We start from the raw sequence: 21,430 nt of genomic DNA, 5'->3' as shown, positions 1-21,430 counted from the left end.
TAACGTATGCTTATCATGATTTCCCCGCTAGCATAAAATAGTCTTACTACCTATAAGAGAAAAACACTACATCGTGGCAAGCGACAGGGACTTTATGCCACAGTTGGCCCATTGCCAGTTTTCGTATAACTTTTAGCGTGCACGTAGTTATGTTAAACATCATGTTTATTTTTGCAGAAACGGAATCCTTTCGAAAACGCGGTTCTTGTCGCGATGCTTCTGTTCGTCTTCGTTGTCCTCGTGGCGCTGCGTCGACTCCAAACGTGATCGCTGTTTATAACGTCACAATCACGGATAATCCTTCTTGCGGAAACGTCACACAGAGAAGTAAGTGATGTCACAAACGTGGGTGTTACCACACAAAACAAAAGCATGAAAGGCCGGCGTTTTTGTGGTTTTGAACAGAAAGCTTAGATTCTAGAATTCTAGATATATTCACAATATCTGATATTTTTGAGTAAATTTGAGAAATTATCAAACTATTTTTCTCGCCTGTAAATAAAACTGAGTTAAGGACCATTAGGTTAAAAACATACGAAGTTTAGTTTAAACCATTAAAACGTTCAAAACATCACGGTACATTTGCGATACACATGATATGGTTGAGCTGGGCGTATCCTTTTAAAAACTTTTTGACGTCATTCAACAAATACGTAAAGCCAGATATATCCGTTTTCTTTCAAAGGTAAAATTATTCAGGGCAATTTATATGTTGGCTTATTGTCGAGACGAATTGAACTTCCCGATATGCAAAATACGAAGAACTATTAAACAAGCTTAGACTGCTATGCCGATAAGTGTTGGGTACACTTGTTTAGTTAAAGCTACAATTAGAGTATGTTGTCCCCCTGTTGTGACAGAGAATGCCGTTATACCATATGAATACGCTTCTAGTTCGAAGCATTACTTTAAGTGGCATTTACTTCGACGTTTGGCGTATTATCCTTGACATCAATTCAGTCCTACCTCAGCGCATTTCCACAAGCAGAAGCTTTCAGCAAGCGTCACACTACTTAGTATTTCAGCTAATTTTCGGATTGGGGCAGCTTATAGAACTTAAGGGGCGGGGTTATGTTACCAAACCGAGTCTTGGGTTCTTTACGTTAACTTATTATCATCAGTTGAAAATTGGCGCCACGTATGGACCGTATAGATTCTAAAAGCTTGGGATCATATCAAATTATGTTACCGCCCAAAAACTCAGTTATTATACCTGGGTTTCAACTGAACCGTTACGAACATTCGGTAAATGGACACCATTCATACAATTTGTGTATTAACTTATCAAACGCGATATTTTTCAAGGCAATATAATGGGAATAACTTATCTTATTCCTGCTATATTGCTTTCAATATAATGGGTTCCAATGACCAAAGCCTATTCATTTTTGTTGTGTTTCAAATGAACCGATGTAAGCCTGCAATATAATGGGAAAAACTTATACCTTGTTTTAAATCTTTGCTAAATGCTTTTTTAATATTAGGTTGCAACTTTACGAAAGCCACCGCCATGGATTACGTCACGAAACGTTGCCATGGGCAATACCGATGTACGTTCCCTGTGTCACGTGATCTGTGTGGAAACTTCCTCAACGTGGAGTATTCGTGTGGTAAGTTTATAAATATCTTACAGAATATGTGTTCGTATTATCAACAACTTGTATTTCATAAGCAACAATACAACTCAAGCGTTACGTTGCCTTAGTTACATTATAATAAACGTCAATAAGTCCAATATAAGTTAGGTCGGTTTTGGGTTTCTAGGAACCACTTGTTTTGTAGTGACGTATTTAAAGTTATGTTGTTTCAAACTAAAGTGTTTTTTTTCCAAAATAGCATATTACTTTGACTGTAAAGAATTAAAATAGAAACAAAAATAAAAACATTCGCCAAGTTGTACACGTGGTAACTCGTTACCGGACACGAAATGTTTTTATACAGCTCCAGTATAGTTTCAAGACGGTTGTTGTCGCACCACGGGAAGATAAATACCTTTCATTCATGGATCCTTTTATATTAGCAGCCTGTCGCCTTGCTTCGTAAACATACACACATACGAACATAAATCATAATAACCGCGTGAAACAAGCATGACGTAGTTTGACCATCGTTTAATTAAACTTTAAATTAAGTGTGAAAAGTCGGCGCCTTCTCGTCGTCGCCATAATGTGGCTGTGACCGCTTTTTTTAAGTTTGGTAATTACGTGGTATTCGGCTATTTTAGTAAGAGTTGCAATACTTTTAAATATACAGACCACAACCATTTAACATAGTGGCTTTGCTGTGCTAGCATAAACGTATGTAATACAAATAGAAGATATTTGCCGCCTGAACCAAGCGATCACTTAGACCACGAACTTTTAACACAAGTCCTACTAGGGGATGCCGAGAAATTGTCGAACGTGTATAGTATATTTCCCGTCTTGTGAAAACTACCATGCCCCGTTAAAGTTTGATCTTTGCCGCGAGTTTATCACACTTCCTATCTTCGCTAATGTTTGCGGATCAGAGGTCAGATTAGCGACGTTTGTGACGTATGTATCGAGCACTGTTTGCTCACCTTTGCGTATCAATCGCTATTGTATCTATATTTTGTTTTGGAAGATTTAGAACGTACGAATAATGAGAGGGTAAGCTACCCAGTGTGACCGAACACAGTATATACCGACGGAACAAACGTGTGTCGTCTTCCTGTAATTAGATACACTCAAGTCACCCTTAACGTGCGTTTTCCCGCCGCGTTTTAGCATGATGTCTCCGCTATTTTAAGATACCTTCGTGGTGTTAAGATACCTTTCCAACTTTTACACCAAGTTTTCTTCGAACGACGATGTTTACTCTTCCGGTTTGAGCTGCGTTGCCTATGTTAAACTATTTACTTTCTGTGGTTTGATATTTGTAAGCTGAAGTCGAAATAAAGGATATAGACTGGCAACACTGGGCAGGTGTTAGAGGAAAGAGCTTTAAAAAGACTGGAATGAATGGGTTAGCGAACGATCTATTATTCTGGAGTTAAAAGCCGCGAAGCTCAACGTGAAATGCTGGTGCTGGTTCAGTGGTTTAGCGGAACGATAGAATGGGCCGGAAACGAACTTATCCGTGCCAATTGCTCCATTGAACTAACGGTTTCGTGGTTATTTGTTGCAACGTTCTGCGTGACAGGTAAATGAGTTTTAGGGTTACCAGATGTGTGGAACAAAAGCCGCAGTTATTTGATTTGGGTTAGGAAGCATCGCAGATAAGTTTTGCGCGAAGATATATTAAGGTTTGTTTTTGTTCCAGACAGTACTCAGTACAAAGTAAAAGTTGATGGTCGTGTATCAGTGACTACATTGGCTCTTTTGCTAAACATTATAAAGTGATTGGTCAGGAGAGATCCGACCACTGATCTTCTTTGATCAATAGTAATAACCATGAGTTAATGCAGTTATTGATTGGCTTGCCTCACATTGCTTATTATGCAATGGTGGGTACTTGGGTGTTTAGAGCGTGTGGCTCTCTTTGATATTATAAGAGCATTTGAGCTTGTTTGATTAACGCAATATACCTTCGGAGCAGTAGGTTTAGTGCACTGATTTCAATGGCTATATCCTCTTTATTCTTTTTACAGCGAATTTGCGGTTAAAGGTAGAGTTGGCTCAGTGATTCTGTATAGCGCTATATTCAAAGGGTTACGAGTTTCAAAGTCGGACTTAAACATGCAAGAGGTTCAGTAGATAAGAAAACAGGTCGGTATCTTTTAACTTAGAGCTGTTAACAGGCGAAAGTGCGAGCTCTGTTAGACATCAGTGTAATATCCCTGGATTATTTCCGTAAGACCACATCAAATAGATTTTCCGAAGACTGATTTCGAGTAAAATTAATGAAGGGACTTGTCGCTCGCTTCGTTGATGCGTGGTGACGTAATCAGACACGCAATCGTGCCTAACCAGGTCCTTACTTTAACAGGATTGAATCTACAACCGTATAGTTGCTTGTGGGTTTGATATTATCTATAGCGCCTGCTTAGCGTAGTCTCACCTAAATATTATTGTTAAGCAGCATCATGTATCGCCTATCTGCTTCTATGTATGATAAATATCGTTAATAACCATCTGTTTAGTATCCGAGCTTAATATTAGTAAACCGTGGTCGAGGGGACATATGTTTAATGATAGATTAACCATGTACCGAGGTTTAGACATGATGGTAATCTTCAATTGACCTTACAATTAAGATGCCATGAGTTTTAACAGACACCTATAAATTCTAAGAATACTTGACTGCGTAATACGTGAGAATTTATCAAAATTACGTCACACCGGAGACAATACTTGACGAAATAACTTGAGAATTATGTAATTGGCCAGCTATTTCCGAACCGAGGCAGAGAAGGTATGTAAGAGGTAGGCAGAGCTTACGAAGCATCCGATTGTACGCATCACTACAAAGCAAAGGACTGGGTTGAGTTTTTGTGATAGTAATCAGTCTTGCTTGAAAGCGAGCTCCGTGGAGTGAAAAGTCGGTGCAGATAAAACATCAAGCCTGCATTAGCAAACAACGAGTTTGCAAAAGAAGAGTGCAAATAAACAGAAAGGGCTTTATAAAGTGAAGCCCACGACACGGAAGGTTGTATTTGAAAGACCAGTCATAAATGCAGGTTAAGGATAGATTTGGTTCTACATTATAAAGAAATGGGTGTTTCTAGAGTGCATAAGTGTGACGTCAGAAAATAAAGGTCCGTCGACTTTTCTCCAATGAAGGAATTTTGAGAACAAACAAACGTCATAAGCACAGGTGACGGTTCCTTGTTTAAGCAACAATCAAATCTAATCAGCGATTGTTTATTTACGAAAAATGTAAGCCTTGACCTGCCCAACCAGATGTTCATAATTGAATTACGGAAATGACGTCAAGGAATTGAACTGGACATGCGTGGACACCCAGCTAATTAGATAAAGGTTAGGAAAGGGCCGTTGAACCAAAGCATCAAAGCGACTGCACGTTACAGTGGCCACTTACCAATGAGTATTATTTTAACCATCTGGTTCTCTGGCCCAAGGCAAGGCGTCTTCATAGTTCAAGAAATGTCGAAGAGAAAGCCGCGTGCGAATTGGGCGATCGAAATTGAAGTGGTTCACATATGTTATTGGTATCTCGCCGAAGTACGAGCTCGTTCTCGCCTTTTCCATAGTAGGACTGCAGTTTATAACCGTACAATAGCTTCAGTGAGAAAAGGAAAGGTTTGCTTTAAAGACGCGGTGTTTGCTCTGGAAATAGCAGACATGTCGTTGTAGAATATATTCTAGTTTACACAGGTATCATAGGACTAAACTTTATGCTCAATTAGGTTGTATTTATTACTTATTGACCAAGACTGTCACGGTAGTTAGGTATGAATTAGGTTTATTCTGAAATCTGAAGTTTTTTCACGGATCATGTAAAAACAAGACGAAATTTCATTCTTAAAATGGATTCAAGGCTTACTTGTTTCATCTTCCTGCTAAGTAAGTTTAACTTTTACGTCTTCAAGCTTACTAGTTTTCAATTCAATTGGCTATAATTGATTTGTGTTTAGTTTTTGTAACCTGATACGTTGAGTAATCAGGTTTTTAAGTGCCACGACTTGAGGAGAGATTTTGCGTACAACAATAGCAATGGCGGTGCACTTTACACGCGACTACGCTGAGTTGGCCTCTATTTTGTGGCCACAACTTTAGGCATTAAATTGTAAGTTTGCGCTGGCCATGTAGCAGAATTCGTAGATCTAGTTTGATAATGCCCTTTTCATGTCTTGGGAACACGTTCCTATTTGTACAGGGTTAGCATCGTAGATACAGCCAAACTTTAAACATCACAATACATTGTCGTGGCAATAATGTGCTTGCGTTATGACGTAACAAACCAAGAGCTGCCTGACGTAACAAACGCTCGCCGACAACATTCCCTGACCGCATATTTTATTACTTCCGTGCCGTCGTCTGTTTTCAGATGACCGACCGCCAATTGATGTTTACGTCTACAAATTACTACTCGGCGCCACATTCTAGACACTGTTTCAGATAGTAAAAGCATTTCCTGACCACTTGCTCACAATCAATCCTGTTTAACTGTGTCAAGACCTTTTCTACATCATAAGTTACCCCATACTGTATAACAACTTATCAATACTGCTTTGGAGACACTAAAATGACATTTACATAGTTATATTTACTTCTAGTAGGATACTTTAAAAGTCCGTGGCTATGGATAAACTGCATACGTGACTTGCCATAGGCGCATGCCTAATTTAGCGCTGAATAAACTTTAATAATGCCTGCTCGCACTTAACATAGGAAAGGTTGGTATACATTACTGTCAACATGAACTCATTACCAACTGAGATAGTGAAATATTGATTAAATGCTTTGAAAATTTGTTTTTGACGTAACAAACGTAATATTTAAATGTACTAGAATTGACTCATTGTTGTAGTTGTATGTTGGAACAATGGTGTTTTTGAGGTCATATATTTTACAAAAGACCACAGAACTTCATCTGCTGGGTAAAAAAGTTTGTGTATAACAGTAAATACTATTCCATGTCGCTTCAGCCTTTCCAGCTGTATAATTATTCTGTCCTTCAACTGTTTCCGCTGATCTAAGATAAGCTTATAGCCAACTAAAGGCTGTCAATCATTTTGTATTTCATTACTTCGTACATTCTTCAAAGGTTTCTAGCTCTGAGATAGATTCGTAAAAGACGTTAACTTTAACTGCTTTACCTGTTGGTTTAGACAAGATATGTTTATTTTATGTTGCGTTATGAAGTTAAAGTACAAATAAATAGGAGAAACGTGTATTAAATTGAATATATTCTTAAATATCGTGTCCGTGTAGTTATTAGTCATTTTATGCTTATTGTAACAACACAGCCGGCTTTATTATCGAATACCTAATCTCATCCAACGAGTAACTGTATTGCCCCAAGCCTTTGATAGCAATCACGTTCAATTCATACAGGGAACGCATTGCTGACATTTCCAGCCTTTTACGACTAGGTTAGCACATAACGACTACCTTTACCCTATGAGTTATAATATTGTAGCGAATAGTTTATTAGATGAAGCGTAATTTGGCAATGGCTGTAAATATATTGCATTTTATATGGAAAAAGATACGTGCGTCGTAATTATAAGTCTGTGTCGATAATTAATTTACGTTGTTTTAAGTTAGCCAAAAGTTAGAATCCCATACGTCTGAATAGCATTACTTTTTTTTGTGGGCCCTTATATAACATGCGAGTTAATTTGGCGTTACTCTGTATTGAACTTGTATTGTATTAGCTGTTCGCCAGAGCCTGTACATATTTGCATGGTTTCCCATCGACTCAGTCTATTTTCCAGGAAGTACTTGTGTATTTCCCATACTCCTTTCCGTGGGAGCAAGCCGATGTGGTTGACAACTGTATGTTAAGCCCAATGTGACAGAACTCATTTTAAATTCGAGTGACGTAATGTTTATTTATATTTTGGAAGTTCAGACGCTTCCTTTATAAAAACAACGTAGGCAGTTTTCTGTAAAAATTATAATCATGTTTGTTATTTCAATGGTTTTATCCATAATTTGTTTTCTAACGTAAATATTTATCCTTACAATGACAGTAGCGCATAAATTGGTTCATTTTTCTTCATAATTTGTTGCTGTGTGTTAGAAATTTAAATGTTTACCATAAACAGATTATGAATAGTTGAGCGGCCATAATTCTGTGTGTTGTAAATATTTGCAAACTACATTGCGAGCATCTTTTACTGGTCACTGTCTGCATGCAAAGAGTTATAAAGTCCAATTTAATCAAAGAAACTGTATATCTCAGATTAATTAGTCGGTCGTCAAACAGAAAAGATACACACCAATTTTCTGTTGGTGTGTATATTGCATTAGATCTCAACAAAAATCGTTTGTTTATTTTTTGTTTGATACAGTAGATTGGGGTAAGATGGTTCATATTTTTTGTCGCTTATCACCACAGAATTACCTATACCATCACGACTTTAAAAAGCGATTTCAAATTTTAAAAACAAGTTAGGAAATATGAGACATTGTGTGCTAACCACCTTAACCCACAATAATATATATCCGTGCCTGTTACAATACAAATTCCCCGCCCTTCGTGCCAGCAACAATATTTATTTGTTATTTTTGTTTCCCAACAGTTCCCGTGAGCGTACTTACCCGCCGTTTACCAACTTCCTCCCTTGCCCTACTTCCTGTTTCTGAGGATACGAATGACGTCAGCACAACGACAGTGACGTTGAACGTGACGTCACAACCCATAACGTCATCAACTCCACTTACAACGACCAAGCTACCTATTATACCAAAACGTATGCGTCAAAACTATTAACCGTTTCCTTTATTATTTTGGCGACCCGTCTATTTATATCACCTAGTTTTACAACTATCAAACTTATTCAAGTCATTTTAATAAGAGACTGACGATGCCATATAGGCTGAATTTATATCTTTTATTTTACATTTTGTAGGGCTTGGTTTTTTGTCTGTTACGTTTTCGAATACCAGATCTTTAATCAAGTTTCTATTGTATTTTACTCATTATTTGAGTTTCAGTAAACCTTGTTTTACAGTTACCAGAATAACCCAACCAACGACTGTAACAACCAAACAAGTTTTGACAACATCAGTCGTTCAAACGTCCCTACAATCTACGTCATCAGTCGCCTTGACAACCCACGACGTCACAACAGGTACGTGATAGTTTGTATGAAGCTATAAATTGCTGGTAGCTTGGGAAAAAATGTTTAAATTTATTATTTTTTACGTTTACGTATTCAGTGGTGAAATTTTGCGGGTAGATATAGCGTTATAACCACCGGTTGGTTTATTAAGTCATATGGGAATAACCGCATCTAAAAATTTCGCCATGGGACGTACGCACGAAACACTTGAATACTCAATTTAATTCATATGTGCTCGATGTATAATAATTAACAAAGCAATAAGATCTGTCAAATATGGCAAAATAACGTCTTATTTTCGCTTCTGCTACTTCAGCAGTTCGTGATACCATATACAGAATGACATTTTCGTGGCGATTTCACGATTTTTTAGTTTACGCGTTGTGTTCGGGAAAGCCGAGATGAAGGTAACCATGTTTGTCTGTCTCCAATCCATCACCCATATAGTGACGTACAGAAGGGACGTCAATTGATATAGAAGTCACGTATTTCTCGTCAAGATCCAGCTCTCGCTGTGGCGACTTACTCGACTGGGGTTCGAGCCCGGGAGAGTTCTTCTTCTTAATAACCTTCTGGTATGGACTCTTCGGCTTTTGTGGAAGAGGGGGCGCGCCTAAGTTGACCCAACTTTTTACGTCCTTGCGATTCAGAGGATCAACATTGCCATTCGCATGTATTGACATATCCAAATATCCTTCTTGATGTCCCTGTGGCTTCACGGCAAGGCAGTTGGAGTTGTCAGGAAACGAGAACTTCTCCTCTGCCACAGATGTATCCGACCTTGCACTTCTAACATCACTGTTAGGATGCATAATAACCGGGGTTGCTGAATGCGGTTGACGTGGTATCTGGTCGTTAACGTCAGTGTTAAGTGTAGCCATGCTTCGTGATTTGTATTTCTGTCGGTTTCTGGTTCGTCGGGCCGTTTTTCTCGCTGTCAAACTTTCCTCGCAGGTGGGCGATGCGAAGTCGTCTATAAGAATCACTCAAAATTAAATAGACTATCATTGCAGTTCTACTCACATTAGTATACACAAAAAGTTAGTTTATTTTATCTTGATTATTAGGCAGAAAATAATTGCATTTTTTACATGCATATTGTTAAATACTATGACAAATTAAGTTTTCTCGAAAATCTTGTACTATAAGATACTTTGCTGTGAATATGGCGTTTTATATTGAGTTCACTTAACTATGTTTTGAACAACATACCTGAGTCAAGGTCATCAAATGTGCTGTCAGACCACATCGATACGTCATCGTCTTCCATGCCTTCAATCGAGGCAGTAGCGGATGGAATGTAGACCCTAGGTTTCGAACTCGCAACCCTTGGTTCATGAGGCACAGAATCGTAACTGTGTAATGATTTATCTTTAGGTGAAGTTTTCAGCTTCAGTAGCATCTTCTTGAAACCAGTCTTTTCTTTTTTGTCTGGCGTAGGGCGAAGTAGAGTAACAGGCTCGTCAGATGGGGTCCCGTATTTCACAGATTGCACTAAAATAAAAATACTCGGTTAAAAAAAACAAGGCCTGTGAGGCTTTAATAAAATTAAGACATCATTTATGATAATGTCTTACAGTGAGGTACGCCAGATGATCTATTGAAAGGAGTTGATCCATAACTGCTAAACCAAACAATATTGATATTTTCTACGTAAAAAGTAGAAAAAAGATAAAGAGTCTACTGTTGTTATATAATATACCAAGTCTGACTTACCTTTATCTGTTCCTTGGTTTGTATTTGAGAAGAATCGGTTACCAGGCGACGAGACACGGGGTGTAGGAACTCTGCTCCACCTCTGTTTCCGATCAATGTCGCTCATATTATCCTAATGTTTAAACATTGTTAGTTCAAATCATATGTTGCTGTAGGTGTAAGTGTCACGGAGAGGCTGTTTTAAATTAGTTTCAAGCCTAAGATGACCAGCGTTACATTGGGCATTTCTAAGATGCAAACTCAACATAAACGGATCTGGTTTTAACTCGATTTAATTAACCAACAAACTACATTTCTAAAGATGAGCATTACCTCCACACTTAGTTGTGACTTGTATGCGCTGTTTTCAACTTGTTGACCTTCTGGATTTGTAACCGTTACAGAGATTCGTAAAGGTTGATTTCCATTGACCCCGGGTCTAAGTATTCCTTTGGGAGACTTCTATGAAAGGTGGTTTCAGTTTTAGCCAATCTTAGCATGCTAAAAAACTTTATTTTATTCAAGTTTGAGGCCCAAAGTTACAAATATAGTTTTACTTCATGTAAATACGGTATTTGTATTACGCGCATTTTTTTAGTAGTTTCACCTTGGGAGCAAACGAGCATTATAGACTTACCTGTTTCTTTTTTTCAAGTTCGGTTAAAACGTATTCGTTTGATTTTTTATCTGTCCCCCGTGGTGTAAGGTAAGGAGTCCCATGGGTTGAATTTGCTGCAGATGGAGGTGCAGAATCCGGGAAAGAATTTCTGGAAAATATTCTTTCCCTCTTTGCAGCTATCCTCTCGTAGACATGCTCTGATGCTTTTGCGAAACGTTGCATCACGTTTAGCCGGTTTGGACTGGCTGCTGGCTTTTCAGTTGTAGCTACAAAAACAGAGTCTTCTTTTGGGCCTTGAAATGATTGAATTTCCTCCATTTCAATAGGTGTGGGTGGGGGAGGGAGCGCTGCAGGATCCATTTTCTTTACTTTCTTCCTTCTTTTTCTTCTTCGGCAGCAGCAAATGATGATAACTACCGCTAGTATAATCAGCAGAATAATTAAGATTATCACCCACACTGGCAGGCCACCAGATTGCGGTTTGGGAGGAGGGGGCCCAGGTACTGCACCATTGGTTGTCACATCTGTAGCGTCTGTTGTTACTTCTGGTCCAGGTCCCGGCACAATTCGACTTTCTGGGGTAGCTTGTACTTTATCTCTGCATTCTGTTTCAATCCATACAGTCCTCCAACACGGTTGTCCTGGCGATGAGTTTACTGCTACAGGCGTATCGCACCATTTCAAATGTCGTCGCCGCTGTGACCGGAATTTGATTTAAAAATTGTTTCTTTTTTAGACTTTATTTGAATGAGCTTTGATATTATTATAGAGCTACTGAGTCTTGAAAATAGGCTTTTAATCATTAAGAGTTTCCAAAAAACTACTGTGCGTTATGCTTTTGTTAGTTCGATTTTTAGGATGTTTCTTATTCTGCAAGAGGTTTACGGCTTAGTACTTTTACTCACCTCCCTGTTGTTGGGTAAGTCAGTCCAACTCTCCCACTCTTGCCAAGGTAAATACGTCCCTGAGCAGTAAGAGTAATCTCCGCCCAACGTACAAGTTCTGTCACTCACATATCCCGCGCATGATGTGATGTACTCATGCGGACTAATTGAAGAAAATGTAAAAATTTGAAACTTATCTTATATTATAAAAATATACAGAACAATCTATTGTCTTACTGTATGGCTACAAGTCCTCCGTTTTATTTTACTCTAGGAGCGCAGTTTTATGATTGTTCAATGGTGAAATTAACCACTATACTTTCTATTGACTTTGAGATAAAGGAACTTTCCTAATAAATTATCCAGCTTCAAATTTAGTGCTCAACACCTACATTCACATCAAGCAAGGAGTTTCAACTTACGGTGGACATTCCTCCCTTGCTGTACACTTCTCGAACAATATGCTTGACGTCATTTCCGTCGGATTTGCAGAACACGTTGCTTGGCAACCACTCCCACCCGATCGACCACTACCAAAAAAAGAAAATTTACAATTCTGCTGAAGTCAAACTATTTTCTCCACATTCACACAAACATAAACTATGTGTATATGTAGAAAAGATTCAAAATTTCCGAAAAAATATTTCTGTAAACCAGACGCTTACTCAGTTCCGGGGGGACAGGGTGGAGTACATGAAGCAGTATCAGTCTGGGTGGTTTCCCGTGCACTACCCTGGCATAGCTTCGATAGTTGGTTGGTAGAAGTGTCTCTACATCTGTAGATTGCAAATACATAAAGGCAAGGCCAAGAATTTGTTATACCACTGTCACACAATACTAAGTTAATTGAAATTAATATGCAATCTGGATTTAAAGTTCCTACCAACTTCGCGAACGTTGTTCTGATAAACTTTAAATAATGATTATGATTATAGAGGACTATACATCGCAGCACCAGAAACGCGAAAATTTCAACTATAGATAATGATGAAATTTTCGCGTTTCTGGTGCGATTTATAGTCCTGTATTATTAGCGTCGCTTGGTCTTGGTTTCCTATATACGATGCTTACTCTCGTTGTCTTGTTTTGAATCCACTACACGTTGCATTACAGCTGCTTGTGTCACTCCAAGGCGTCCACGTACCCCGGATGCATGTCGTTGGCACGCAGTAACGTCGGTGCGTTACGCGGCATCCAGGGCTTTGGGGACAGGTGTAACGAACCTGCGGGGTAAAGGGATGCAAAGTTATGAATATGGTTGTACTTTTACTGACACCATTGAAATACGTTTCAGGATAGAACACACGTGTGATTCTATTATTGTCTCGAAAAGGGCCAGGTGCAGACCGTTTGTAAAAAGTTTACCGTGTCTATTGCGGGTGCATTGCAATCATTGCTTGATTGTAAGCAAGCCTCTTCGACTTGTAGAACCAAATTCGCCCCACTGCAAATGTTTGACCTTGGGCAGTTTGTTAGAACTTCCGTGACTATCCCGCTTGTGCAGACTGCGTTCCCACATAGTCTGTGACAAGGTAAATTTTTAGACTAAGTTAAATTGTTAACTTCTTTGCTGTTTGATCTAGACATGGGGTCTAATAAATGTGTCAACTCTGGCCTAAATCACATATGAAATGCAATATAGATACACAGCCTTTGGTACATTTTCGGGACTTTGTATTAATTATACAACGCTAAACTTCATTTTCCCTGAGCTTCGTATTGCTATGGTTTAAAAAAACCACAACATGACGTTCAATCATATAAATAATCGTCACATGCAACCAAAACTTACCTTGATCTTGAACCTGAACACAACCCTGTAGTCTGGCTACATGACCAGCTGTTAGAATTAAACCAAGTGTCACTGCCTTGCACCAATGAATAAACAGAGAACAGCAAAATAACTCGTAAAATCATTATATTAATAAAACATTACACATGAAGAGTAAAAGTAATTGTCGTCTGAAGAAAAATAATTTTAATGTTATTAAAACAGCTTGTATTTGTTTCCTAAACCACCGTACATTTACGTGTAAATAAAACTGTAAGATATTGTTAAATTATTCAACTCACACTGACGTGTCTGCCCTTTGCATATATCCTGGTATTTGTAAGTTTTTACAAAGGTAACCGCTGTTTTATACACTCGCGCATAAAACTTCCTTTAATTGATTTGTAATCTGTTAGCCAGCTGGTAATAACTGTTTCCGTTTAGATGTGACGTAACAGTCCTGATTGTGAACGAATATTATAAAAAAATATTTAAAATTTAAATACGTGGTGCTTTCTTTATACAGTATACCGTAGCAAGTATAACTTCCTTGTAAATTGCGCTTGCCTATTTATTTATCTGTCTGGTTGCCTATTTTCTTATGCATTCACAGTGTCTGTAGGTGTAAAGCGGACACATCTCATTAGATTGAAACAAAGCGATTATCCGGTAAACAATGATACACAATTAAGACGAACCTATTCACTTATTACATCATTTCCTTTTCCGGACGAATCGCGTAACATAACAGCAACGCTTTCAGTTATGATGTCACAGCACCTGTTGTGAATAACATATATGATGCAACAATCAAATTGCAACACGGTCACTTTATAGTTTAAGCAATGTAATTATTGGTGTCATGACCTCAACTCCCGGGTGTGACTGTAGTTTATGGCGTATAGTAGGGTCGGGTCACCTTTAGCACCTAATATCTAAATATCCTGATCGTGTTTTTTGCCATACAGTCAAATTTTTGTTCTTTCACCCAAACAGTAATTGAACTATTTATACACTGCGCTGGGTAACAACGCAGAATATTTTATTTTTGAAACCCGGTGGCCAATATTGTCGCATATTTCCGATACAATGCCTAACCGGTATTTAACACCCTGACTTAGTTTGTTTTATTATAGTTTCAGTGACGACAACGGGGAGCAGTGGGCGAGATCTCGATCGTGACGTCATCAAACCTACGTCATCAATCAGAGAAAGTAGCGTTGAAGCAGTAAACGAATTCCCACTGCCAGGCATCGGAAAAAAAGGGGTGACTCCTACCGAAATTCTGGTCCTGGATTCCGGCGCCGCAGCGTCTGAATTGCCGATGTCAACATCCAGTAACTCGACAGGCGGAAACGCCAGTGCCGTTACGTCATCAAGCTTCATGTTTATACGAAGCATGGCTTTGTTGGTGATATTTATCAGAGGTAAGTTAGTATAATACAAGCATGATAAATGGCAATGTTTAATAAAAAATTCTATCATTTTTAATATTACATCTTACACTCGTTTTGTATAGATCAAGTTAGTATTTTAAGAACTTGCTTATTTTTTTAGAAAACTCGGACAGAGTCCTGATTGTGTTCCTGGCAAGCATCAGTATCGGTCTCTTTCTCACTGTGTGCGTCCTCCTTTATAAGAGAGAGGATTTTCCGAGCTTTAGGAAGAAGAAAAAGAAGGAGGTTCACAACGAGGATTCCGCTTCTCTCCTCGGTAACAGAGAGACGTCCCGTCAGTCACAGGCGGATTCTTCTTCCACTGGGGGCGGTAACGCGCACAGTGCTCTGACGTCAAACAGTGACTCAAACAGAAGAGCCAACCATATCGACTACATTAACCACGTCACTGCAAGCTCACGTAAACGGAAGCAGCGTTCAAGAATCCAAGCTTTGTTGGTTAAGTGTTGTTCATGTTGTTGTACTAATGCACCATGGCAACGTGACGGTTCAACTGCCGATGACGACTATCATATCGCACGTCAATCAACATCGTTGAGCGATGATGACGTCATTAGTGCAGTAGCAAGCGGCAGGAATCACTTCGACGGGGAACCTGCCCCAATATTTGCCCCTAGCCCCCAACATGAGTCAACACCCACCAGCGACGACCATTACCAGGCGTTTTCTGGTGGTAGCGATGGCATGAGATATGTTGATGATAACACAAGTGAATACGAATACCAAGATGACATCACACCACCTACACCCGCTCCTATAAGACCTACGACTCTAAGAACAAACCCAAATGTTGCCCCTATAATACCAAACGGTCACAGGCCTTACAACACAGGGTACAGGTCACCAAACCAGTATGATCCTCACACACAGAGTCGCCAGTTCAACCAGCCGAATCATATAAGGGAACCGCCTCCGTTTCCTAAAACTTCCAACTACAATTACCACCACGTTTCTCCCCATTATGCCACGCATCGGATCGCGTACAACAACACTTTTCAACCAAATAACACAAACTCTATGCATCATATCGCGCAGAATGCTCCACAGCACCACTCGGTTGCTTACCCTGCAAGTTTTGGTGACCACTATGTGTCGCTGCAACCACAGCTCAGGCAACCTTCAAATGCGAGGACATTAACTCTCGGTCATACAGATCCGCGGTTGGACCGTAGAGATTCATTCTACGATAACTCCTTACCAAGAGACAGCCCGCTGTACGAATACTACCAGCGGCAAAACCGTCAAGAATTGCCTGGTACCAGAAATATAAACCATTACTATTCATGACAGCTCTTATTGCATACACAAATTCGTTGTTTTATTTTTAACTCTCAAAATTTTATTGTTGTTTTTTTTAAACTAGCTGAAAAAAAAACTATTTGGCAAACTTAGTCGTCGTAAAAGTAATAGCATATAACTCATTATTTTATAGCTATAATTCTTGTAATGCGATCCAGTTAAATTTAAGCTCTATTTTTGCACCGCAAACTAGATTCAAGCTAACACAACCATACAGGCCTCAATGTATTTCTGCTGTGCATCTTAAAAGTTTCAGGAAAACAAGTGTAGCAGTGTAATCCTAGCACATACATCCTTGTGCCAATTCATCCTGCCATTGCAACAGCAGTGTTTCTAGCCAACTGCTACGAGAATAAGCTTTTTCTCTGTATTTTTCTATTTCTTTTACTGTGTGCTGATCGCAACACGCTTTTTATATCATCACTGATCATTGCTTTACAAATGCGAATTACTTTTACCACACCACCCGTGTTACAATTTGATTTCGAATTACTGTAAACTTTGATTTTTTTGTTTCGGCACAAAATATTCAAACCAATAACTTTTTAAAAAAGACTGAAGGTTAAATGTTTTTATTGCTGCTTTAATTTAAAGATGTAGTTTTATGAAGGTGGTAACTACCGATTCTATTTAAGGTGTAAATGTTGACCTAAGCAGTAACTTATTATTTTCAATACACGATTCTGCCACACTCTAAGCATCGCTTATTTATCTACTTACACACAGCACATGTGTTTCGTAAGGTAAATGATATATTCTATATCAATTATACGGCGAGGCGAGTTAAGGAACCTGGAATTTGGGCGAGTGTTGGCAAATAATTTTAGACGTTGGTATATGCATTCCGAGAAAGTTTATATAAATTGTATATTAGTTCAGTGTATAAAGTAACCAACGAACGTTTATAAATATGTGCAAACACTTTATAGGAATGTTCTCGAACCAAAAGATCCAGTTGTTAAAGTGTTTATGCTTTATTTAATACCATACGTTAAATCCAGTATCCACTCTCTAGTTTTTTAGGATTTCTGTGATGTGCAGTCAAGCGGAGAGCAAAAGGCATGGAGACGATGTAAACAATTTTTGTAAACAACAAGTTTATTTATTATTTCGTATTTTAAACTTATTTTACTGCTATTAAAAGTTCGTTTTAGGCACTGTTAAAAGATTATTTATCGTGTGAAATGTAAAGTTAATTAGCTAAACTGTTAGTTGCTTTTAGTTAATCAATTTTATCTTTTTAACTTAATAGTATTAAGTATCAATACTAAATTATATTTTACTGCAGAGTATTCATTTAAAATGGATAACAGAGTTCATTTAAAGTTAGATAGAAATGCAGCATCAAGTGTGGATGCTTATTTTGAATACAGAAGCATTGTTGGAGATGATGATCACGGAAGACTCTTTTCTCCTCAAGAATATGAGGCCTACAAGAAAAAAGTTCTTCCCATGAGAATGAAAAACAGACTGTACGTTAGTTGGAGCAACCCAGAAGGTATGGACTGCAAACTGGTGGGTCCAGAGACATTATGCTTTTGCCAGCATCGGTACAAGCAACATGTGACAGATTTTAAGGAGAAAGTGAAAGATTCCAAAGAGCTGAAATGCAAGATTGTTGGCTGTGGGTGTTCTGGGTATAATTATGTCCCAAGAAATGGAACTCAGCCTTTAAGATGTCACTGTAAACACCAAGCAACAGAGCACAGCGAAAAATCTCCATTTTTGTGCAAGAATCACAAATGTGGATGCTCTGGCTTCCGGTCTTCATACCGCTGTGGTTGTGGATCGTTATTAGAAGATCATGTAACCAGAGTTGAAACAAGGGATGAAAGAATTAAGCGAGGGCACCCAGTGGCTAATTATGAGCCCCCATACGCAGCAATGGGAGGACTTACTGGTCTTAGTTCTTTAATTGATGGTTATATGAGATTGGATGATAGCGGCATTGGAGCACCTTCTAAAGAATTTTTGGAGCAACCGAGCACATCTGGAAATTCTTTGCAATTAGTGGGTAAAAGTGGACCACCCATGAAAAGTGGTGCTGTTAAACGAAAAGTAGCAAAACGGCCAGAATGGGTCGATTAACTGATACTAGGCGTGCACACAAGACACTTTTCTGCAAGTTTGTTTCATTGTTATTTTAAATCAACTGTGAATGAAATATTATTGTTTGTCAAGTTTAAATAATAACGTTCATACAGTATTTTCACATTTTACATATGCAGCTTCAGCAGTAAATATTTGGATTAAAGTATCAGACAGAAATTGTTTTAAAACAATGTCTGGGCCAAAATTTGTTAATTTGTGTTACGTGAATAATTCTTTTTTATTAATAATATTTATTATTATTTACAGATGAAATAATTTTCAGTAATTCTCCTGACACCTTCGTACAAATGACAAAATTACTTCTTTGTCAACTAGACAGAAATCGTTATTATATGATCGGAATCGGAGTTAAAACAGATTCCATCAAAGAATGTGATGAACCAAATTTGTTTGTTGGCCTCACTGATGACGTCACGATGAAAAATTTATCTGGTTCGTTGTTTAAATTGTTATCTTGTTTATTGTGCTTTATCTCTGCACCTACTGACATAGGTGTCACCCTAGTTGGTATAATCGGATTTACATTTTCTTATCAGTGTATGCATGTTGTTATGGTTACTGAATAAGTGGTTATGGAGTTGGCCACCCCAAAATTGTTGTCTGCAAAACTGGGTATTCTTACTTAGCCAATTAATTTAAAAACAAATAGGGTCTTCGCTGCTACTATTGTGGGCGTATGTGTCCTTGGGCAAGACACTTAATGGCAATTGCTCCAACCCAGTGGTCATTAATGGGTTGTCCTAAATATCAGCCACACATAAAAAAATGAAAAATTCCCCCCAAAAAATAATCTCCCACAAAGTAACATACTTGGACTTGTAAGCTGGCGCAATGTGTATGAACATCCGTGTTATAATGACTGTTGTTTTTTGGCCATGCGAGGATAAAATTAGTTATATTCAGTCATAAATAAGCAATTTAAAAACTTCTAATAGGCAATACTTTTAAGATGTTTTTTTATAAAAAAAAGCTAGATATTTGTTGGCATCTGTTATAATTTATTTTGGGTTATTGAATTAATGTAACTTGGTTTAACATTGCGTCGGCAGAAAACGATTGGTCTGTTTTATAGACATCATACCTTCAGGTTTGTTTCAGGTTTAGAAAAAATAACAGAAATGGAATTTCGAAAAAGTATGAGGGACCACAATAGAAGAAGGGAAACTTACTGTGTGAAGAATATTTATAGAACCAAACAACCACAAAAAAGGTAACAAGTCTTTGAGAGTAATATATAATTTCCTGTTACATGAATTTTATATGGGTAAGGTCTTTCCCCACATTGTAATTTTGTTGGTTTTTATTGTCAAACTTTGATTGTTTGCTCTTAATTCAGTAATTTATACCTAAGGGGTAATTGAAATAAAATATACCAACATAATAACAAAATATTGTACGGAAAATAAAATAGTAAGGAAAAAATAATATTAAATTTGTGGCAAAATTGTAAACTTTATAAATGGTAATTATCAATTTTCTGTTATTACAAGTTCATATACATTTGTAGGGTACAATATTTATCAATTGATGTTCAAACAATACCAATTTTCATACAATAATATAATGTAGGTAACATAACATGTTAAAAACTATAGCAGTAAGATAAAAAAGAATGTTTAAACTTGATTTTCAAAGCATTTAGTATTATTTCGTGGTATTTATGGGAATTTCAAATACAAAAAATCATTTAACTGTCCAAATTAATAATTATTTTAAACTCACCTGTCTTACCCTGTGTGTTTTCGAGTCGGTAAAATTTAACATGTTGTGTAAATCCTTAAATAACTAATAGTATATATAAAATGTTTACATAAAGTTATATATATATAGTTTGCAAAATACTATTAGTATTACATTGTTTAACTTTTTGTTAAGAAATGATAGTACTAATTCATAGTGTCACCCAAAATTTGTCATAAATTTTAATTTTGAAAATATTGTGCAATTGTGCCCAAGTGTCCCGTCTTCTCCCACGCTACTACGTGACAACAAGTCTTGTAAAAATATTAAATGTTATTAATTTATATTAAAAAATGTCTCCATCATTAAATTTATCTGATATATTTTCAGAGAATCCGGCATCACTGCTGATAGAACACCAATGAAATAGTTCCCGTGAAGAAGTGATAATTTTCAAACTCAATCAAAGAAAACATTCATGAAATGATTCCCATGAAGTCTGTGATTACAGCTGTGGAAAGTTAACTGCGGTATCATGATCGTGAGAGTGATTTTCATGAAAAGAGAGATGAGACCCGTTACTACAAACTTCACTCACATAGTAACACTCATGGAAACCATGATCACAAACATGAAAGACCTTATGAAAGAATTTACGAACAAATTTTTAAGAAGTTTAAACATTGTGACATTTTATCTGATTCACGACGCCATAAAAAGAGAACAAGCCTTACGAAATGTTTTCTTCAAAATGCAAACTTTTGTCTGAGAAAAAACTTTTAATTAGTCAATTTGTTTTCTTTACCTGTATGCAACATGGCGCTTCTGAAGTATCTTTTTATTATTTTCTTCTTCATAGCACAGCTGGTTAGCCGTCTGCCTCGAACTCAGAGGTAATGGGTTCAAGGCTTATCGCTGCTACCATTGTGGGCGTATGTGTCCTTGGGCAAGACACTTAGCAGCAATTGCTCAAACTCAGTGATCACTAATGGGTTGTCATTCATCATTGATAAAGTTTTTGAAGTATTTGTACATAGGGGCGTTGGAATAACAGGGGATGTTGGAGAAAAAGTACCTTCATAAGTTAAATTTGGCAAAAGCTCATCTTCATTTTCTAAATTTACTTCAGGAATAGCCCCTAGCCCGGAGTTGTGTGCCCCGGGTGTGCTCTAACAGCCGCTTTAATTTATGATTGGG

General features: G+C 37.7%; 3 protein-coding genes and 2 long non-coding RNA genes across 7 annotated transcripts in view; 4 read left to right on the top strand and 1 right to left on the bottom strand.

Annotated features, from left to right (window-relative positions):
* The window catches only part of LOC100184301, a 30,115-nt gene extending 12,981 nt beyond the window's left edge, over positions 1 to 17,134 (top strand). For 2 of the 3 annotated variants that reach the window (XM_018816520.2, XM_002122076.5), the window contains exons 5-10: positions 178 to 327; positions 1,485 to 1,610; positions 8,174 to 8,344; positions 8,606 to 8,725; positions 14,822 to 15,112; positions 15,243 to 17,134. In XM_018816520.2, coding sequence (XP_018672065.1) covers positions 178 to 327; positions 1,485 to 1,610; positions 8,174 to 8,344; positions 8,606 to 8,725; positions 14,822 to 15,112; positions 15,243 to 16,429 — 2,045 coding nt within the window. In that variant the 3' untranslated portion in view covers positions 16,430 to 17,134. The remainder of the gene's footprint in view (positions 1 to 177; positions 328 to 1,484; positions 1,611 to 8,173; positions 8,345 to 8,605; positions 8,726 to 14,821; positions 15,113 to 15,242) is intronic. The other variant, XM_018816519.2, reaches the window with a different exon arrangement.
* On the top strand, positions 4,783 to 6,481 carry LOC108950564. The gene is made up of 2 exons (XR_001975270.2): positions 4,783 to 5,486; positions 5,971 to 6,481. It is a non-coding gene; the product is annotated as an uncharacterized LOC108950564 (long non-coding RNA).
* Positions 8,921 to 14,805, bottom strand: LOC100185917. Its single transcript, XM_002126561.4, has 11 exons — positions 13,707 to 14,805; positions 13,280 to 13,436; positions 12,986 to 13,137; positions 12,580 to 12,690; positions 12,337 to 12,444; positions 11,936 to 12,077; positions 11,049 to 11,726; positions 10,745 to 10,873; positions 10,433 to 10,544; positions 9,929 to 10,210; positions 8,921 to 9,689 (listed from the first exon to the last, which is right to left on the bottom strand). Exons 1-11 carry the CDS (start codon positions 13,829 to 13,831, stop codon positions 9,091 to 9,093), a joined length of 2,595 nt encoding a protein of 864 aa, XP_002126597.2. The 5' UTR covers positions 13,832 to 14,805; the 3' UTR covers positions 8,921 to 9,090.
* A 544-nt stretch (positions 17,135 to 17,678) lies between the features above and the next one.
* Positions 17,679 to 18,988, top strand: LOC100175719 (protein FAM221A-like). The gene has a single exon (XM_002126503.4). It carries the CDS (start codon positions 17,744 to 17,746, stop codon positions 18,527 to 18,529), a length of 786 nt encoding a protein of 261 aa, XP_002126539.1. The 5' UTR covers positions 17,679 to 17,743; the 3' UTR covers positions 18,530 to 18,988.
* On the top strand, positions 18,810 to 21,422 carry LOC108950561. Its single transcript, XR_001975268.1, has 3 exons — positions 18,810 to 18,985; positions 19,652 to 19,763; positions 20,624 to 21,422. It is a non-coding gene; the product is annotated as an uncharacterized LOC108950561 (long non-coding RNA).
* The last annotated feature ends 8 nt before the right edge of the window (positions 21,423 to 21,430 follow it).

The sequence above is a fragment of the Ciona intestinalis genome, unplaced genomic scaffold (genome assembly GCF_000224145.3).
Source record: "Ciona intestinalis unplaced genomic scaffold, KH HT000262.1, whole genome shotgun sequence".
NCBI lineage: Eukaryota > Metazoa > Chordata > Ascidiacea > Phlebobranchia > Cionidae > Ciona > Ciona intestinalis.
Note: the sequence above shows the minus strand (reverse complement) of the source record. Positions and strands in the feature narration are given on the sequence as shown.

Bases quoted from the DNA above. Each gene is read 5' to 3' on its own strand.
- LOC100185917 (XM_002126561.4), bottom strand. From the start codon at position 13,831: ATGATTTTACGAGTTATTTTGCTGTTCTCTGTTTATTCATTGGTGCAA. The intron at 11,727-11,935 runs GTGAGTAAAAGT...TTCCGGTCACAG, and splicing joins ACTTACCCAACAACAGGGAG to CGGCGACGACATTTGAAATG. The intron at 9,690-9,928 runs GTATGTTGTTCA...TGATTCTTATAG, and splicing joins ATTTGATGACCTTGACTCAG to ACGACTTCGCATCGCCCACC.
- LOC100175719 (XM_002126503.4), top strand. From the start codon at position 17,744: ATGGATAACAGAGTTCATTTAAAGTTAGATAGAAATGCAGCATCAAGT.